This window comes from Rhipicephalus microplus, chromosome 3 (assembly GCF_043290135.1).
Source record: "Rhipicephalus microplus isolate Deutch F79 chromosome 3, USDA_Rmic, whole genome shotgun sequence".
NCBI lineage: Eukaryota > Metazoa > Arthropoda > Arachnida > Ixodida > Ixodidae > Rhipicephalus > Rhipicephalus microplus.
The window spans coordinates 199,961,104-199,981,426 of NC_134702.1; the positions used below are offsets into that span (position 1 = coordinate 199,961,104).

The 20,323-nt window shown below is 45.0% G+C and overlaps 1 protein-coding gene across 1 annotated transcript in view; it reads left to right on the plus strand.

Annotated features, from left to right (window-relative positions):
• Positions 1 to 19,286, plus strand: part of LOC119159896 (uncharacterized) — a 150,341-nt gene extending 131,055 nt beyond the window's left edge. The window contains exons 12-13 of the mRNA XM_075890662.1: positions 8,941 to 9,081; positions 19,086 to 19,286. Coding sequence (XP_075746777.1) covers positions 8,941 to 9,081; positions 19,086 to 19,112 — 168 coding nt within the window. The 3' untranslated portion in view covers positions 19,113 to 19,286. The remainder of the gene's footprint in view (positions 1 to 8,940; positions 9,082 to 19,085) is intronic.
• The last annotated feature ends 1,037 nt before the right edge of the window (positions 19,287 to 20,323 follow it).

The following is a 20,323-nucleotide window of genomic DNA, read 5'->3' on the forward strand; positions in this document are numbered from 1 at the left end:
TACAATGTTCACACGAACACACATATTAAAATCAACCAGGTGATTCCGTTTGCATAATACAAAGTTCATTTTCGACAAGGGTTAGAAATTTTGCTAATTCGGTAGTGCTGGAGATACTCGGATCCAGTTTATTCCATTCATTAGTGGCTAACGGAAAGAATGAATACTTAAAGCAGTTTGTGTTGAAGGAGTATTCGTTAAGTCTCATTGGGTGTTTTTGGCGTGTTGTTCTAGTTTGATCAAACGTAAGATAGGCGGATACATCAATGTTTAAATGACCATGTACTAATTCATGTATGAATTTTGCACGTGCTAACCTTGTTCTATTCATTAGAGTAAGTAATCCAGCTTTTTTCATTAGTTTAGTCGGAGAATCTGTCTGTCTGTACTTGTTGTAAATGAACCTCATAGCTTTCCTTTGTATTCCTTCCAGTTTCGTGATTTGCTGTTTTGTGAATGGTGACCAAATAATATTACCGTATTCAAGTAATGATCGCACAAGGGAAGTGTATGCAAGCAGTTTTAGAGAAGGCGGGGCCTGGCGAAGCCGGTATCTGAGTGTAAACAAGCGGCGTAGTGCAGCTGAAGTAACGTAACTTATCTGTGCATCCCATCTTAGATCTTCAGTTATAATGATTCCAAGATATTTATGCTGACTCACTCTAGTTATGGGAATGTCATTAATGGTGTAAAGAAAATTTGACCTAGTTTTTTTTCGACTTACTGATAAACTTGTACACTTGTTTACATTAAGTGACATCTGCCATTTACGGCACCAGCAGGAAACATCTTGTAAAGCACTATTTAAAGCTACATGGTCCTCCGTTGAGTTTATTTCTCGATATAGCACGCAGTCATCCGCGAATAATTTGATTTTTTCCCTAATATTTGTAGGCAAATCATTAATAAAGAGAAGAAACAAAATTGGCGCCAGCACACAGCCCTGCGGAACTCCAGATGTGACGGAGGTGGTAGCAGAGGTTTCATCGTTAAATTCCACATACTGTGTACGATCAGTAAGATAATTTTTGATCCAGTTAAGAACAGTAGAATTTCCTAAGGTGGCCTCAAGTTTTTGAAGTAGTTTCTTGTGTGATACCTTGTCGAATGCTTTGGCAAAATCGAGGAAGATTAGATCAGTTTGTTTTTGGTTGTCAATACTCTGGGATACCTCATGTGTTAATTCCACTAATTGGGTTATGGTTGAAAGACCTCGGCGAAAGCCATGCTGATAGGGAGATAATATACGTTTTTCTTCTAGGAAAACAGTTATTTGTTTAAGAATTATGTGCTCCAGGATTTTACTGATTGTACATGTCAGGGATATAGGTCTAAAGTTAGATATATCATTTCCGCATCCTCCTTTATGCACAGGAACAACTTTGGCCTTTTTCCACTCTAGAGGTAAAGAGCACGTTGATAGTGATTTGTTAAACATGACGCACAGATATTTAGCTAGCACCTCTGCATATCTTACAAGAAAGATGTTAGGAATGTTGTCAGGCCCTGCTCCTTTTTTGTGTCCAAGTTTAACAAGAGATTTATGACACCGGCCTCATTGACAATAATCGGTTCCAGGGTACCTTCCGCACTAGTGTCGATGTCTGGAATGTTTCCGTCATCAACAGTGAATACAGACTTGAAATAGTTGTTCATTTTGTCTGCAGTGATCGGGTTATCTTTTTCCGGGGGTGTGTTGCTTTTGTTGTTTTTTGCAGGCTTTAGGTAGCTCCAAAACTTGCTGGGGGAATTTTTTAGAAAATTTGGCAACGTTTTTGTGAAATAGTTGCTCTTCGCTGTTTTGATTTTTGTTTTTAGGTCACTCACAGCAGCAGTCAAATTATTTACTGTTACTGCTCCGGGTTTTCGTGTCATTCTCTTTCGTATTCGCTTTACTTTGCGTTTCGCATGTATTACCTCACGTGTTATCCACGGGTTGTGTTTCTTAATTTCTTTCACTCTAAGAGGTACAAAGGTATTAATACAGTGGTGCATAATTTCTTTTAACTGAGACCATAATATTTCAATGGTCGTGGAACTATCATTAGACAATTCTTCGAAGGACGGAAACTTTATAATTAGATAATTTAGTATGCTGGTGTCGTCAGCATATTTAAAATCCGGGTAAGTAATTTTTATGTTCGTTGGTTCTTTTTTATTACGAAAGGGGACAGTGCACAAAGTGAGCTTGTGATCAGATATGCCATCCATAACTTCAATCTTTGTTTCATCGGCTGGGAAGTGGTTACTCAAGAATATAAGGTCAAGAATATTTGAAGTTTCTCCCTGGACACGTGTTGGTTGGTTGACTACTTGGTGAAGATTAAATCGCAGCATTGTGTCGATAAGGACATCTGAGCATGCGGAATGAAATTTCATGGATTGCCAGTCGATATCAGGAAGGTTAAAATCACCCAACAAGATGAATCTTGCGCTTTGTATGTTTTGTTCTATGTAGTTGTAGAGCGATTGCATGCTATCTTCGCCAGAAGTAGGACTGCGATAGCAGCAGCCCACAATTGTTGTGTGAAGGCCAAAATTTAGTTTCAAAAAGACAGCTTCTACACCTTCAACCTCTGGCAGCACAGTGTATTGTATTTCGCGTTTTATCATTAACGCTACTCCACCGCCTCGTGTCGGTCTGTCCTTCCGTATTATATTGTAATTTGGGGGCGTTACTTCACTATCTAAAATGTCATTATTTAACCAGGTTTCGGTTAAAGCAACAAAGTCTGGCTCAAGGTCGAGAAGTAGGCATTCAAGAGATTCTAATTTGTTTAAGACACTTCGGCAATTCACATTTATAAACATCAACTGGGGCGGTTTCGAGTGCGAGACGCCGGCCCGTCGCTTGGCAGGTTTTTTTTTCCAGTTGAGGGATTTTTTGCCTCGCCAATCATCACTTTATCGTTTACAGTGTCATCCCAGCGATAAAGAATACGGTCTATACTAATTTTGTCGTAGACAAGATGTACCTTTTGCCCGGATTTCTTATTTGGTTTCGCCGAGTCCCACAATTTTTTCCTTATATTACGCACACGCTGGGAAAAGTCTTCACTAATTGATATGTCAGTATCCTTTAGTTTATGACAGTTTTTCAAAATCTTTGTTTTGTCTCGATAATCAAGGAGTTTGAAAATTATTGGTCTAGTTTTGTTCGAGCTCGGTTTACCGAGCCGATGTATCCTTTCGATTGAAACAGGTTCAATTTTCAGAACACCTTTCGCAACTGTATTGTTTATTACTTGCTCTAGTGATTCCTCGTCTTCTTTTTCATCCTCAGGGATGCCATACACTATCAAGTTACTTCTTCTTGACCGGTTTTCTAATTCATCCAGCTTTAATTCTAGGCCTGATACTACTTTTTCTAAGGCGGAAACTTTTGTGGTGCAGTCCAGTATTTTTTCATCTAAGGCAGCCAGTTTTTCTAATTTGGACTCAATAGCGGTTAGTCGTTCTTCTTTAATTTTTTTAATATCACCAGCGATTTGCGTTAGTTGTTGAGAAATTAGTTTTAAGTCGGGCCCGGGGTTTGTCTCGACGTCACCTGCTAGTAATAACAGGTCCCTCAAATAGCAGGACAAGTTACACAAGGGATCACAAAGGAACCTTGGGCACGGCAGCACAATCAAGAAGAGGCAGTCAGAACGTATGCATTCGCCGTAGCGTTTTCTCACCTGTACGACATACAAGAAGGGATTAGCGCTCTGCATGCTTCGGGTGCCGCCGTGCCCATTAATCACCGTCGCTTGGGGGGCCGTATTTATATCCAGGGTTGTCGACGTTGAGTGAGGCACCGAGGGGGCGCTGAAAAATGCATTGAGTGAAAAGACGCGAGCCCTCAAGGAGAGGGGATCTTTAGTTGTTTAGGGTAATTTAAATATACTAGCAAATATGTTTGTTGTTCAGTGACCTTTAGCTACCCCAAGAGCTTTTATCGGAGTGCAAGTTGACTCTGCTATGCGGTGATCGTCGCCTAGCAGTTTAATAACGTGGCTTTTTCGACCCCTTCAGCATCGCATCACAAAGAATTCTTAGGCTTCACTCTAGATGTTTCGTCAGTCCTTTGATTAAAAGCAAATGCCCTGAAACCCTATACTGCAGTGTTTGGTGTGTTTTATTCATGCTTACATTTGTGAGTAGCAAGTGAAAAAAAATGTTGAAGTACATGTGAGCCTCACCTCAAGTGCAGAAGGCGGTTGCATAATCGGAACCCATTCGATCACCTTCTAAATCACTCACCTAGGTTGGCTTCCCATTCAATACCTTAACCATGCCACAAAGAATGCAACGATTGTGCGAGTTACACTGGGCATTTAAAACAACCTTACAATACCCGCTGCGAGTACACAGTTGCGATGTGCCCGCTAGGCCACATTTCTTACTTTCGCGAAATAGCGTAGTGCCCACATCTCGTCAAATGACAAAGCATGCATCAATGCAGCTGCTCATTGAATTGCTATTTTTGCGGATTATGATAAATAAATATCTTTGAGTCCTTTGTATAACGTGGATCAGTTGAAAGATCCACTCGTTGCACTATTCACGTTTTGACGCCCGGCGCTATTCTGCGCTTTTGCCACGCCACACTACGTCTATTAAGGAGGTGTACCATACGTAACATTTTTGAGGAGCTTTTTTTTAGCAACAGCTTCAAGCAAAGGCGTGGCTTTTTGACAGAGAACTTGCTTACTGAGCAGAGGGTGTGGATTCAATTCCCACACGGATTAGACATAATATAAATTTATTTGCATGCATCAATGACGAAATTTTTCTCCCGACGAACGACGCCGATACCGACACAAAAGTTTTTCTGTGAGCTCTAGGTTTGAAACGTGTGGGCTAAAAGCATACACCTTGGTATAACATTCTCTATACCATAAAACGAAAGCAAAAATATATACTATTGTTACGGATGGGATGGGTTTATTTACACAGAAAAATGTCGCTCGAGAGCGTCTGATTTCTTCTTCTTCCTCGCTCTTTCAGTCCGCGTTACTTTTCTTCCGGGCCAGACGAAGCTCACCGAGCGAGTAGAAGCGATCGGTTGTTGTAGTGCTTCAATCGGGCAATGTGCACAATTTGCGTCTTGCGCGAACGCCGGTTCTGGGCTGTCACTTTCGCAACAACGTAAGTAATGTCACTTAGGCACTGAGTAATGACGAGTGGTCCTGAGTACTTAGAAAAAAACTTCTGGCAAAGTCCCTTCTTTCGCTAGCGTCCACAGCCAGGCCAAATCACCTGTAGCGAAAGTCACGGGCGGGTGTTTTGCGTCGTAACGGTCTTTCGCGTGAGCGTGGGCGGAAAGAGTTTGGAGCCGAGCAAGTCGACGAGCTTTTTCGGCATGACACAAAGTCTGCGCGACACTACCGTTTTCGTTCATAGAAAAAGGAAGGATGGTGTCAATGAAACTTTGGGGATTACGAGCATACAGAAGAAAGAAAGGCGTATAACCTGTGACTTCGTGTTTCGCGGTATTAAAGGCGTATGTAACAAAAGATAATACGACATCCCAGTTCTTGTGATCCGCTGCGACGTCCATTGAAAGCATAATGACGATAGTACGATTAGTGCGCCCAGTGAGGCTGTTGGTCTGAGGGTGGTATGGTGTGGAATGGTGATACTGACACCCGCAAAGCCGTAGCAACTCTTCGACAACGTCAGCGGCGAACTGCCGGCCGCGATCACTTATCACCACACGAGGGGCCCCATGACGGAGTATGATCGAGTGCAGAAGAAATCATGACATATCAGATGATGTGGCTGAAGCAACCGCCATTATTTCAGTATACCGCGCCAGGTAATCTACGCACACAATAATCCATCGGTGGCCGGTGGTAGACTTCGGGAAAGGGCCCAGTAAATCTATGCCGACTTTTTCGAATGGTAATATCGGTGGCTTAACCGGCTTCAGTTGGCCGGCCAATGGTGTGGTAGGTTGTTTGTGTCGTTGGCAGACATCACAACTTGCGACGTAGTGCTCGGTGGTCTTTCAGAGTCGAGGCAAGTAAAAACGTTGTCGGATACGGTGAAGCGTTCGGGCAAATCCCAGGTGCCCAGACGTGATGTCATCGTGCATGTCTTGGAATACCGCAAGACGCAGGCATTATGGCACGACGAGGAGTAGTGTGGAACCATGGCTGGAGTAATTTTTGCGATATAGTAGGGCATGAGAAATTACGAATGGCGTGGTGCGTTTAGAGCTACGAGTCACATCAATCATTGGTTTCACGAAGGGTCACGTTGTTGCTCGTGACGGAAGACGTCCAAATTTGGGAAGTTGGATGAGATTGCGGCCAGGTAGTTGTCGAAATCATCATTAGCATCTACAGTCGGAAATGGAAGACGAGATAAGCAGTCGGCATCTGCGTGACATCGACCGCTCTTGTAGGTCACAGAAAAGTTATAATCTTGAAGCCGTAAGGCCCAACGAGCCAACCAACCAGTTGTGTCGCGTAGTCCGACGAGCCAACAAAGAGAATGATGATCTAGGACAATCTCGAACTGCCGGCCGTACAAATACGATGGCGGTGCAGGCGGCCGTCTGGGACAGAAGCGCGAAATATGCGCTGGGAGACCGCATGTGTAGCAAACGGGGACTTGTCGCCTTACATTAGCAGGAGCAGAGGTGGCAGAAGTACGCGGAGACGGGTCGTGTTCCACAGAAACATTTTGCGATGACGCAAAGTAATGCTCTGGTAGAGACCTGGCTGACGATGGTCGGAGGTCCGCAGCGGCACGTTGAGATGATGACATCCGGTGGTGGCCACGACCCGTCGGGGAAAACGGAAGCTGCGGGGTAAAATCTGCAGTTTCTGTGCGTGGTCGGGTTTCGACGTGGCACTCTCGCATCCAGTAGGGAGGTAGTTCGGGGCACGCTGCAAATGAGCATTGGTGGTGAACGTCACCTGCTTGAAGTCGTACGAGCTCTTCTCGTACTACCCGACGTACGAGAAAGGGAATGTCTTCGCAGGTGGCGACGTCCATACTTACAACAGTAGGAACATTGTCCAAGCACCCTAACTTGGGTAAAATTCGCCCGGTCTTCAACGCTTCGAATGCGTGACACTACCGCCTGAAAACGGAAAGAGTGTTCAAGTTTTCTTTCGTTATCAAAAAAAATTGCGCACGTCCTTGGCGATGCCTTTTAACAAATCACTGACTTTGTCTTCGTCAGACATATTTGCGTTGACAATCCCGCAAAGCTTCAATATTTCTTCAATGTAAGTTGTGCACGTTTCGCCTGGCAACTGAGCCCTACGTGACAGCGTTTGCTCAGCTTTCTTTTTCATAGAACTCGTGTCCCAAAAGCAGGCCTTAAGTTTCTTAACAAATATATCCCAAGTGGGGAGGACATGTTCATTGTTCTCAAACCAAAGCAAGGCTGTCCCGGCACGGAAGACGACTACGTTCACGAGCTTCGCCGGTGCGCCCCATACGTAGTAGAGGCTCACGTTGTCATAGTGTTTTAGCCAAGCATCCACGTCTTCGTCAGTTTTACCTGAGAAAATTCGTGGCTCAGGTGTCCAGTAGTGTAGTTGTCGAGGTCGACGGCCACCTTGTGCCGTGTCGGTGGCACTAGTGGATGCAGCCGCGTAGTATGCCAATGGGATTGCTCTGTCGTCGTTCATGCTGATGTTGTCCGGGGGTAGGCCAGCTAAGCGTCTGCTTGTTCGAAGAACTTCTGCTGCAGGGTCCACGATGGCAAGTTACCCAGCACCTCCACCAAAGTTGTTACGGATGTGATGAGTTTATTTACACCTCCACCAAAGCTGTTACGGATGTGATGGGTTTATTTACAATGAAAAATGTCAGCGCTCTACCGTCACTGCCGAATCACCATCGCTTGAGAGCATCCGATCTCTTCTTCTTCCTCGCTCTTTCAGGCCGCGTTGCAATATTAATGCATGACATCATGCACAACAAAGAATGCACCTACAAAAAAAACCGGCGCAGAATAGGCTCAAAGACTCAGCGGCATGTTGCTCAGGGATACACAAATGGCAAACGCAACTTTTGAATCCTGTACTTGTGCTTGAGATGGAGTCAGTGCGAAATACGCGGACACTATGAGGCATATGTTAAAAAGCCACAGACACACAATGTGAGTTGTATTAGAAATTAGGCAAGTTGGTAACAATTTATTTATCAAGGTAAACAGTGCGAAAAACGAAGGCAGAAAAGTAGGGAGACACAAGAGGAGCGCTGACTTTCAAATAAAAAAATTAATGAAGAAACATCATATATACATACAGTTATTCGCGCATGATTTTACAGCAATTATTATAGTTTATTTAGTTTTAGTTTTCTCGCCATGCAAGAGCATGCATGCGAATAACTGTATATAAGTGATGTTTCTCCTATAAATTTTTCAGTTAAAAGTCGGTGCCCATCTTGTGTCTGGCTACTTTTGTGTCTTCGTTTTTCGCGCTGTTTACCTTGAAAAATGACACAATGTGTGAGGTTCATCAAGGGCGGCTGGTGCGTACTCGCATTTTGAACCTGTCGTATAAAAAATATGATGTACCATTCAGCCGATGTGATCACACTGCCAGACAAGGAGGATTGGAGATCTCCCGTTAGCAAGGTGAGGACGAAGATTATTGCCAATTAGAGGATAACATACCATCTTGCTCGAATATGAAATGTAGTATTGATTGATATGTGGGGTTTAACGTCCCAAAACCACCATATGATTATGAGAGACGCCGTAGTGCAGGGCTCCGGAAATTTCGACCACCTGGGGTTCTTTAACGTTTTAACGTGCACCCAAATCTGAATATAAAATGTATTATACCTGTGAGTACAGGCTGCATAATGATGACCTAATAATGCACTTTATTGAATAGCGTTTATTTCGGTATTTCAAGTAACTTTTACCAAAACATACATTTTCTAATTGTATGACACTGTGCTTCTTTTTCCCTCTTTTTTCATTAGAAACACACGACAACCGTTTCACCTTACCGCGCCTGCACACAGGAGTGCTGTCGGTTCATGCGTTATAAAGACAGATATGGTGGGTGGTGGGATTGCTGGGATACTCGTGCCGCTGACGGCACAGTATGTGACTCGACACGGGTGAGATACCTATTTATTACCTTTACATGTGCAAATTTTCACATGATATTATTGCATTATAGGCATAAAAGTTTGACTATCTTATTTTTATTTTGAAAGGATTACGTCACACAATTATATGTAAAAGCTTCATTTTGTTTGGAATCATGTAAAGATAAGATACTTAAACACTCAAAACAAAACAGTAAGGCGTCACATTACCTATGATTGCGCAACTGACACCACAAGCGGTTACAACATGCCGATTCGCTTGCGACCGGCACCCAGGAAACGGGAACAATGCTATACGTCTACTCGCTAGGCAGAGCAAGAACTGCTGGTATAATTCTGGGCAGAGTGCCGTAAGTGAAACAAGAGCATTCACTTACGAACAGCTCGAGCATAGAGCTTTTCTTGTGCCTTTTTTTTCGCAGCAGCGCACTTTTACGTTGATGATCAGTACGTTCTCTGTGTTTTTTTTTCAGTTTCACAGAAGCGGTCGAGTTTTAGCCGTGCGAATGTATCGAAAGTGAATGGACGGAAATCAGCCAAGTAGTGTTATTTGATACTTTGAGTTGTGAGCGACAAATACAGGCAGTCTTGTAGTGTTCCTACTTAAAATAACGGAACAGCATTAAAGCTTCAGTATGGAACTGGCGTCCATCTTAATCTGCTTTATTTTTCACTTCATCCTCCTTTTCTTTCCTGCCGCGGCTCTCGTGCTTCTTCATCTTCTGTCCAAAGGCTCATACCGCTTCACCCTTCCCGCTTTCTTTTAATTACCCCTCCTGGGGTAATACTTGAAGACATTCCCAATTGAAGCACATTCAACAGATCCACGTTCACCAGTGTACCAGACAGTCTTCAAAATTCCGTTCTGGGTGGCTGTCTTGGTCACAGAGTAAGGCCCATAAAATTTGGCACTGGAATCTCTTATTCCTTTTCTCACTAGTACGAGGTCGGTGACTTGAATGTTTGGCATGTCTGCTCGATGCCTCTTGTCGAAATTCTTTTTCATTCGTTTTCGGTACCTCTCCTCCTGTGATTTTTGTTGCCTCTCCTCGACAATCTTGAGGTTTTCCAAGAGTCCCAACTCACGGTCTGCCTGCAGAATAGGGGTCTCTCCTGTAGAAGCGTACTGTGGACTGCACCCCAAGCCACTTGTGTAGGATCGGTTATGATGTTTTACGGCTGCTTCTAAAGAACATTTCCATCCCCCAGGAAAACTATCGTACATCTTGATGTATTGTTTCACGTCCCGTATGGCACGTTCTGCAAGCCCATTCGCCGCAGGATGGTATGGCGCACAGAACTTGATCGATACATTGTGATCTCGAGCCCATCTTACTAGCTTTTCACTCTTGAACGCGGGGCCGTTATCGCATATGATTGTCCGCGTAGTTCTAAACATGTCTCTTTCGAGAAGGGTTATGACGCTATTTGCATCTTCTTTTCCTGCTCGTGCCGCGACCATCCTGGTGCATTCATCTATGGCCAGCAGAAAAGCTTGCGTTTTTCTGACTCCTTCCCGTTTCTTGTTAAGTTCGGCGAAATCCAGGTGAACTACTTCAAAAGGCACGTTCGAGTGGCAAGGTAGTATCATGGTGTCCGTAGGCTGTTTATACTTGACTTTGTGTACTTGACACACATGGCATGAACGAACGTATTGACTGACGTCTTTCTTCATGTGAGGCCACGTAAACCTCTTGACCAACTTGTTGTAGGTACGCCAAAAGCCGTCGTGTCCTCCAGATTCTGGGCTATCGTGGTACAAGTAAAGCACTTTGGAAACAAGAGTTGGTGGGACTTGATACCGACCTTCAGTAAAAACCAGTTGTTCTGAGCCTTCCCACAGCTTCACTTCATTGATTTCTTCAGATTTTTCTGTGTTGTTTTGTACCATCAATCTTGATAGAGCATCTGCATCGGTTAAAAGCGGTCCTGGTCGGTGCGAGATGGTGAAGTCAAATTGCTGCAAGTAATTTACCCATCTGGCGATACGCCCTTTAGTTTGGGTCATATTCAAGAGATGAGTGAGTGCCTGGTGATCGGTGAACAAAGTGAACTTCGTACCTTCCAGGTACGTGCGGAAGTAGTCAACGGCCTTCAGAACCGCCAGTGCTTCCTTTTCCGTAGTAGTGTAGTTTGTTTCAGACGGCTTGAAAGTGTAACTGTAGTAACCTACTACGTGTCGCTTTTCTCGGCCAGATGCTTCAATACATTTTTGATACAACACTGCACCAGTCCCATAATGTGAGGCGTCAGTGTTCAATTCAAAGGGTAAAGTGAAGTCTGGTATACGCAGAACTGGGTCAGAAGAAATTCTGTGCACCAAGTCACGGTAGACTCTCTCACATTCGTCACTCCATTCAAAGGGAACTTCTTTCTGCGTTAAGCGCGTGAGGCATCTAGTTTTGACAGCAAAGTCCTTTATGAAAGATCGGAAATGTCCTGCCAATCCCAAAAACACACGCAGTGAATGGACGTCATATGGTTTCTTCAACTGGGAGATCTTCTCGACGGATTCTTGTTTTGTGCTTTTGGTGTTCCCATCGAAGACTCTTCCAAGAAACACAACTTTTTGTTGAAAGAATGCACTCTTCTTAAAATTAACCTTGAGATGTGCCAAGCTCAAGGCGTTTAACACCTGAGACAGATGGTCCTGATGCTCAGCCTCTGTTTTGGAGAAGACTATAATGTCGTCTATGTACACATTACAAAAAACACCAAGGAATGGCTTTAGGACGTCGTTCATGATCTTCTGGAACCACGCTGGCGAGTTTTTCCAACCGAAAGGAAGCCGGTTGTATTCGTAGAGATCGAATGGCGTGATAAAAGCGGTGTACATTTTTGTTTCTTCGGTTAGTGGGATCTGCCAGAAACCTTTGCATAAATCGATGCGGGAAAAATGTCGGCAACCCCCGGTCTCATCTATAATTGTGTCGATCTTCGGCATAGGAAATGGTATGAGTTCTGTCTGACGATTGAGAACCCTGTAGTCGGTGCATAATCTGAAGGTTCCGTCTTCTTTCGGTGCGATCGTTATGGGAGAAGCGAAGGGTGATACCGAAGGTCGTATGATATCAGCATCTAGCATCTCCTGCAACTCTTTCTTGAGCCACATCTTTCGCTCTCTTGACATATTGTAAGGTGCTTTTCGGATGACGGTCTTGTCAGCGAGTTCGAAAGGAACCTTGTGGGACTTCATCGCCTGAGGATAGCTTCCTATGCATACAAGTTCAGGGTAGGTCGTTGCGATATCCTCCGCGCACTTGACAACTCGTAGATTATCTTGTCTACCCTGATTTGTCTCGTTCCTTGCTACTCCTTCGACTAGAACCACATCGTCCCAGTACACGTTGATCTTTAGTTTCTTTATATCTGGTCTTGATAGCAAAAAGTCGTACGTTACCCCCTCTATCACCAACACTTCGCTCTCTATTTGCTGACCCTGGAACTCGATGTTTACAAAGGCCCACTGATCATGCAACGTTACTTTTCCATCATAGCCTTGTACTCGTAGGATTCTTCCACTATGCAAGCGATTTGCATCCACCAGCTTGGCATTTATAATGGACACAGAAGCACCGCTGTCTACCAGAGCCATCATATGTTTGTTTCCTACTTTGACGGGAATGTGAAGTAGGCTAGAGCAACTTAAATAAACAGTCTCATTTGGAGTCATCGGGTGGGACTGATCACCCTCGTTTATTAGTTTTTTTCTGTCGAATACTCCTGAGCTTCAGTGTCGATATTATTCACTCGACATCTTGGAACACGCCAGGGCAAGTTATCTGTGCGAGTTGCGAGGTGGCTCGGTTCTCGCTGAGCGCGGCTTGACCAGTCCGCTTTACTCCGACTGAAACAGCTGCTTGACTCGGCGGTTATGCTTGTTTCCGAAGCTGATGGTATGTTCTGAAGACACGCGAGGAGGTCATCTAGAGTCTTTGGTGACAGTATTTGCACTTGCTTCAACACGTTAGTGTGCAATCCATGCATTATTAAGGCAACTACGGCCGTAGATGGAAGCAAAGGCTCCGCCAGCTTTAAAAGACGGCGTTTCTCAAAGAAGTACTCGACAAGGCAACTTTGCTCAGACTTGAAATTAAGCGCCGTGTTCCATCTTTCTACTGGATTGCTTCGGAATGCAGTCAAAAACTTTTTCCTCCACTGGCTCCAAGAGTCGTCACTGTCTTCCAGAATGCATGTTTCATACCACTTTCGCGCAACACCTCTCAAGTAAACGCGCATGTTGGTGATTTTAGCCTCATCAGAGAGCCACTTGTTTTTTCCAGCGGCATATTCGTAGAAATCAAGCCAACTTTCTGGATTTGAAGACACACCGTCGAAAGCATCAGGTTCTACGAATTTAGGTGTCGGTCTCTCAGCATTCAGAGAGCTTATAAGAGATGTCATTATTTGGTTTTGTTGAACCATCTGTTCCTGTTGCAGCTGAAAAGCTTTTAAAACGAGGCTCACCTCTTCCGTCGAAGATCGTGATCCTGAGTGTTGTCGACGCACTGGTTGAAGAACTAGGTCGTTGAAGGTTGCCACACGCAAGTTCACTTTCACAGCACCTTTCCGTCGTAGTTCAGTAGTGTCTACGGCTGCCTTTTCCACAACCAGGTTCACGAGTTCTTCCGAGCTGAGCTCACGAGGTAGGTCTACCGCTGCTTCGTCTTGAACTTGGTACTTCGACAAGATGATCTCCTCGGAGGTCTCGTCTATGAAGAACGTCACCCACATGATGGCTTCGATGGCCGGCTGCGCCAAAATAATGTAGTGTTCCTACTTAAAATAACGGAACAGCATTAAAGCTTCAGTATGGAACTGGCGTCCATCTTAATCTGCTTTATTTTTCACTTCATCCTCCTTTTCTTTCCTGCCGCGGCTCTCGTGCTTCTTCATCTTCTGTCCAAAGGCTCATACCGCTTCAAGTCTTATTGTAGTAACGTGGAAATGAATAGGTTGCGGAAGGGCAGCATGATAAGCTAGTTCGTACGGATTTATCCTAAATGAAGGTAAGGCATTCAAAGACGGAAAGATGAAAAACGAGGGAGCAATGGTTGTCACCGATGTATTAGCGCGAAGTAGCGTTGACTGCCAAATCAAGATTCTACTTGTATGCGATGGTATGCTAACACGCTCCTCTCGTGGTCAGCCACTGCCAACGCCCCAATCATTCATAAGCTTGACGCTTTATTATTTTCGCTTAGAAAAAAAGGCATTCATTTTTTGTTTTGCTCACATGTGCAGCCCGTGCAAGCGTAAAGTTATCACAGCACTTATCGCAGTATAAGGTATGCTGGCCGTGGTAACGCTCCATTGCAATAGTACCGTGCTATTTTATTCGACCGTTCATGCACATGCCCTCACGCGGAATGTGTTCGTGCTTGCAAGTAGATGGCACATGATGTACAACACCTGATAAAAAAGCCAAAATAATGTTGCTGTCGAATTGTTCATCATTTTAGGTTCGAAGCAACTTATGAGCGAGCTTGATCCGGCAGCGTCCATTATCCACTGCACATGCGGGTCCCATCCCGCTCCCTTTCCTCTAGACATCTCTCTCCGCAGCGTTTACACGCCCACTGAAAATACGCGTCTCCTCATCTCTTTTTTTTTTCTCCTACGCATCCCCCTCTCTTACCTCGCAACTCCGAGGCTCAAAGAACTACTGCAAAAGCGTTTTCGACTAACGGTGGACTCGCTTGCTGGATTCCGTGCAAAACGGTTGTGCCCCCGTGTCACACCAGTCCCGTTAAATAGGGAGGCGATCACCGGGCTAATTCTAAGAGCCGAAGTATCGGCCCCCGGAACCGCACCACGAAAGCGTGGACAATTTAGGAGTGATCCTTATTGGCGCGCCAGCAGACGCCGGCTGTGGCCCAAGGAACAAGTCAGAGCCGAGAGTTGATAAACAAACAAAATTATATTCTCAATAATAGCAGATCGACAACAATACACAAGTTTGCACACTCCACAAAAGATGAGGACAATATGTCACCAATCAAACAACGCACTACAAAGTACAATCAGCCACACTCAAAACAACGGACACAGACAACAATACACACTACAATGCAGTCGCATGCATTGAACAACCAAGACACTTGAAGACTAAAGAGACAGAAAATCTATTCAGTCCAACGTCCTGGGAACAGAAGTCTGAATGATACTCTTCCGAGAATCACTCACTCAAAGTCCAGTGCTGTTGTCGTTCCGCTGCCCCCTGAAGTTTCTCTTCCAGGAAACCTCGCGTCCTCAAATGGCCACTCTCCAAGCTTCAATCTTCTTCGCCGGAAACACGTCGGCTTCACACACGCAGCTGTTGCCACGCGTCCTCGCTCAATAGCAGTAAACACACGCTCTTGCCTGTAGCTCGGGCCTTCACCCCTCAGGTGGAAATCATCTTCTTCTCCTGCTTTGTCGCTACCGACAAAACCTTCGCCGACTACACGGCGGAATCCCTACGCGCTCTGGCGCGAACTTCCGTCTTCTCCCGCTCACTCGTCTCGGCCGCTCGATTAAATACCTTCCGCGGGAGATTCCAGAAGGTTCTCGTCATTTCGTCGGCGCGATACGCAGCGAAGGCTGGGGAGAGGCGAGTCGGTTCAACTGCCCTCCACGTCGGATGACTCAACTCGGCGTGGCCACGCCTCCTTCGTTCTAGAAATATCGCGGGCTTGCTGGGCCGCCGATGTGGGGTGAGGAGGTTCGTCAACGAAGCCACGCTTCCGAGGGGAGAGCGCGCGCCCGGGGAGCCTTGGACGTTCGTTTTCTTTTTTTTTCTTTTGACCTCGCGGCGTTTCTCCCGCCCGTTATCGCAAGAATTTGGCGGCGCGCCCATTTTTAGCGCTCGTTCTGTGACACCCCGCAATCTCTGACGACAGCGCAGCTCTGGCTGACTGGTTCGCCCCCTGCCATCTCCTGACGCCGTGAAACTCTCGCTCAGTGGTACCCCGTCCTTGGACTCCTTCGACCGTGTCCCGATCCTTCTCTATCCTACGTTAACTTCTCACTCTATCCTTTTAATCCCTACTTATCCCCTTCCTTCGTGAGCCACTGCTGAGGTGCCACACTTAGATGCAGACAGTTGCGGGGCTCACTTTTCTTTTCTCGCATATAAAATTAACCCCCCCCTCCACCTAACGGCGCTGATGCGCCCCACGTCAAGTTTGGTGTGCCCCACGTCGCACCTAATTGTCGGTAACATTATATGGGCTCAAGAAAAAAGGCACCCCACTTCTTTGGCGTTGGATCCTGCTCGTCGACTATATCTTCTCGTAGATCACCCAAGGGCATGATTCCAGGGCTCGTTCACACCGACTCCCATGGTGTGTTGAACGTCGCTGGTGCCGAATTTCCGGCACATTGTGGGCGTTATGTGGCTTGCGTAGTATATAGGCATTTTGGTGTGTTACTTATTGCGTTACTGTAGTGATTGGTAAAATTTGGCTGGCAGGCTGGCATTATGTGACACGTGATAAAAGATGTTCACTCGTTCGTTAAATTGCGACCCGAAACTCCTCCGACTATTCTGTGAGCGGTAGTCCGGACCGCACAGTATCTATTTTCCTTTTCGCTACACGGCACCCTCTCATTGATAGTCGTCGTTTGTGTTGCCTTGTTCTCCTCTCTTCTAGTTGTGTTTTTGCACTTTTTTCTGTCAGTTTGTTGGAAAGGGCATTATGTTGTGGGTTTGTATTTTGTGATTATCACTTACGCCGACAATATAACTTCCTTTGGCGTGTAACCTCGTTTGTCCACTGATGAAGCCACTGCTTTCCTATCTTTTATCTTCCGCCTAATGTGCATTCATTGAAATTGCTAATATGGTGACGAAACCATATGAATATTCTCAAAACAAGGCCTCTTAGGGCGAGATTTTTTGACAATCTTTTCATTGCATTGCATGACTTTTACCAGCAATAAACTAGTACTCAATGCATCAATTACAATACATTACTATGTTTTAAAGCTTGATAAATAAAATGAAGAGCAGCAAGAGTCACTGTGAAAGATCAAAATACTTCAAATAATCTTCATTTCAATGAAAAAAATTCACGAAAGGGCTACAAATATTGCGGCAACGGTATGCGACAAAACTGCCAATGCAGCTGAGCAGGTTGCCATTACCTTGGCTCTTTTAGATCACCGTCATGAACATATATTTAGTGATTCTAAAGCTGCCATTCGTATTTTCAGTGTCGGAGCTGTCTGCAAAAAGGCCAAAAACATACTCGGTGAGAAGTCTCTGAAGACCTATACCCTGACAAGGTTCGCGGCTCATATGGGAAACATAGACGGAGCAGTTATCAATCTCAATGAGTTGGCCCACTCCAGGACACGAGGGTTAGCTGTCCGTAGCCATGGAGGACCTTTAGGTCGACCTGGAGATTTCGTAAACAGGTGCCTTTTAACTACACAAAATGAAATTACTCAGCATCACGATGTGTAGGGGAAACTTTCCACCTCCACATAGGAAGCTACATAGAGCGCAGGCGCTAACATTGCCTCAGCTGTTTATATAGCTGCAATAACTTAGTTTTTGCGCAGATATATTCAAGAATTGGGGAAGGCTTACCGACACATGCCCTGAAACAACTGAGTCTATTTCTTCTGGAACAAAACTACAGTAACCACGTGCACATTTACACGGATGGCTCTACTACGACGTCTAGCTCAGGTGGAGCAGTGGTTATACCATGACAAGGGGTAACTCAGTGTTTTAAGACTTCAAATGTGACAACGTTAACGACGGCAGAACTCGAGGCACGGCGCAATGCTCTGGAACTCATCAATTTGAAAGAAAGACCAGGTAAATGGGCTGTGTTTTCTGACTCAAAACCAGCGTTACAGTGCCTGATATCAGTTTTCTGACGCGGATGCCGCGACTAGTTGACCTACCAAACCGTGAAACTTCTCGACCTTTTAATACAAAAAGGCCACGACATCGTCTTTCAGTGGTTACCTGGGCATCGTGGTATAGGCGGCAATGATTCTGCAGATTATGCTCCTCGCACGTCACATAAAGAAGCAAACAGCGTTCCGATTCCGCTTTCAAGAGCGGATGCGGTGAGGCAGATACGTCATCTGGCCCACAGTCTCACACTGACTGAGTGGAACACACTAAGCCTACGACGTACAAGACTGCACGAGCTCGACCCTTCGCTACAACTCTGGTCTCCACCCGGCCTACATCCACGTGCAGCTTCGCTTCTCTATCGCCTTTGGCTGCGAGTTGCTTACGCGAAAGCTTATACCACGTTAATCGGAATCACTGATAGTGCGGCGTGCGATGCTGGCGGCACCAACGAAAATATCGAACACCTGCTGTGCCATTGTCCTCGATTTGCCCCAGATAGACAAGTACTTGCCAAAGCAATGCGGCGACTCGATGATCGGCCTCTTTCTGTGCAGGTTCTATTACAGCAACGTCCGCATGCCTCGACAGCCCACAAGGCAGCGAAAGCCCTGCTGTGTTTCCTGAGAAAGACAGGCTTGTGTGAACGCCTCTGACATGCGGTAGAGTTCTACACGCTGCAGTGAAATTACTGTCAGTCTCTCCCCCCTCTTTTGCTTTCTTTTCTCTCTCTTCTCTCTTTCTCATCTTTCTTGTCCCCTTCCTTAATCCCCCAGCGTAGGGTAGCCAACCGAATGTTTTTCTGGTTAACCTCCCTGCCTTCTGTCTTTTGTTGCTTCCTTTCTTTTCCTTTTATCCATGCAATTTGTGTACGAAACGTGATAGTTAAGCCACCTTAAACCACACGCTCTGGGAGTGCCCTTCAGACGCGGCACCGATAGAGCATCGTCCATCAAGTGGGACTCTGCTCTCCGGGGACATAACATCGCACTTTGGGATGTCCAGAAACCCACAAGGTGGTGCTAGGTGTCGGCCTTACTGTTCCGTCTTGGAAGTGGCCTGCCCTGTGCTTGGGTACACACCTTCGGACTTTCATAATAGAGTTTTTCCAAACTAAAGCCAATTAAAAAAGTGAATTATGTGTTTTCATTTTTTGCAGGTGTGCTTAGACGGAGAGTGCGCCTAAATATGCCTTTTTGAGAAAAGCAGACGATTTCTTTGGCGTTATCTTCTTTATATTTTATTTGCTTTTCTTTACGCCCGAAGACCAAGCAAAGTCATCAAATGTCAGCGAAGTATAAACATACTCGGCAATGCGTATGACAATAAAAAGAGCGTTGCTAAATATTTCGAACCACAACTCACGCCTTCCCTTGACTGACTTTGTAGGTGCCTCTGTGGCTCCTAGTTTTACACGACATGCACTTATGCCAAAACAAAAGCCGCCCCTCAAATGAACTGGTTCCGTATTTGCACAATTTACATATGTAATGACATTTCTGGACATAATACTACGTTCATTTAACTAGAAGCTTGAAAGAATTTAATCAGGCCGGCGGCACAATTGCCTAAGCAGGTTCTATTGATGTATACGCACTGAACCTTGTATGACGTCTAATTCAGTACATGGTACTTCTGTATATCCTCGCATGAACGCTGAGTAGGTGTCTAACTGATTATGAATACTTTTAAAGAAGTCAGCAACTACAATCATTCTTTGTGAGCGAGTCGAACTCATCAGCAGGCATAGTGTGAGAAATTCGCAATTCGAATCCAAGCTATCAGCCAAGAACTAACGTAGCTTTGGGCGCAAAATACACAGAAGAGGCGGTATTTTGCGCCAAAATCTACGTTAACAATGTACCAACTCGCCCAGCAAGTCACTCTGCTGGAAGAACGAACAACCACCAGCAAAAACAAACATGCGCTGTTGCCACCGTATTATATGGAAATTGAGTTCCTTGATCACATGAATCAGTGTACCACACAAGGACGAAAGATGAACTAGTACTGCCAATTTATTTAAAGAAACAGACATTGCACGACGCAAACACATAGAAAATATTTTTAACCAGAGAAACTTACCATAAGAAAAGACCATACCTTGGGCTAAATGACACGCAGCTTACCCGGTTACCTGTACAGAAATACAACAATAACACTGTGCTTTTTCAAAGACCACTATGCAAGCACTAAAAGATAAGGCTCTAAAAAAAGAGATAAGAGACCCATAAACTTTCTTTCAGAAGTGCGTACAGTCATTGTCCAGTCAGTCATTGTCCAATACAAGAGAGGTTCAGAAAACATAGTACTTTCAAATTTCATCTTGAAGGTGATTTTGACAGTTGCTTCTGCGGCATTCAAACACGACGAAGCTACTTAAACTTTTTGCTCTTT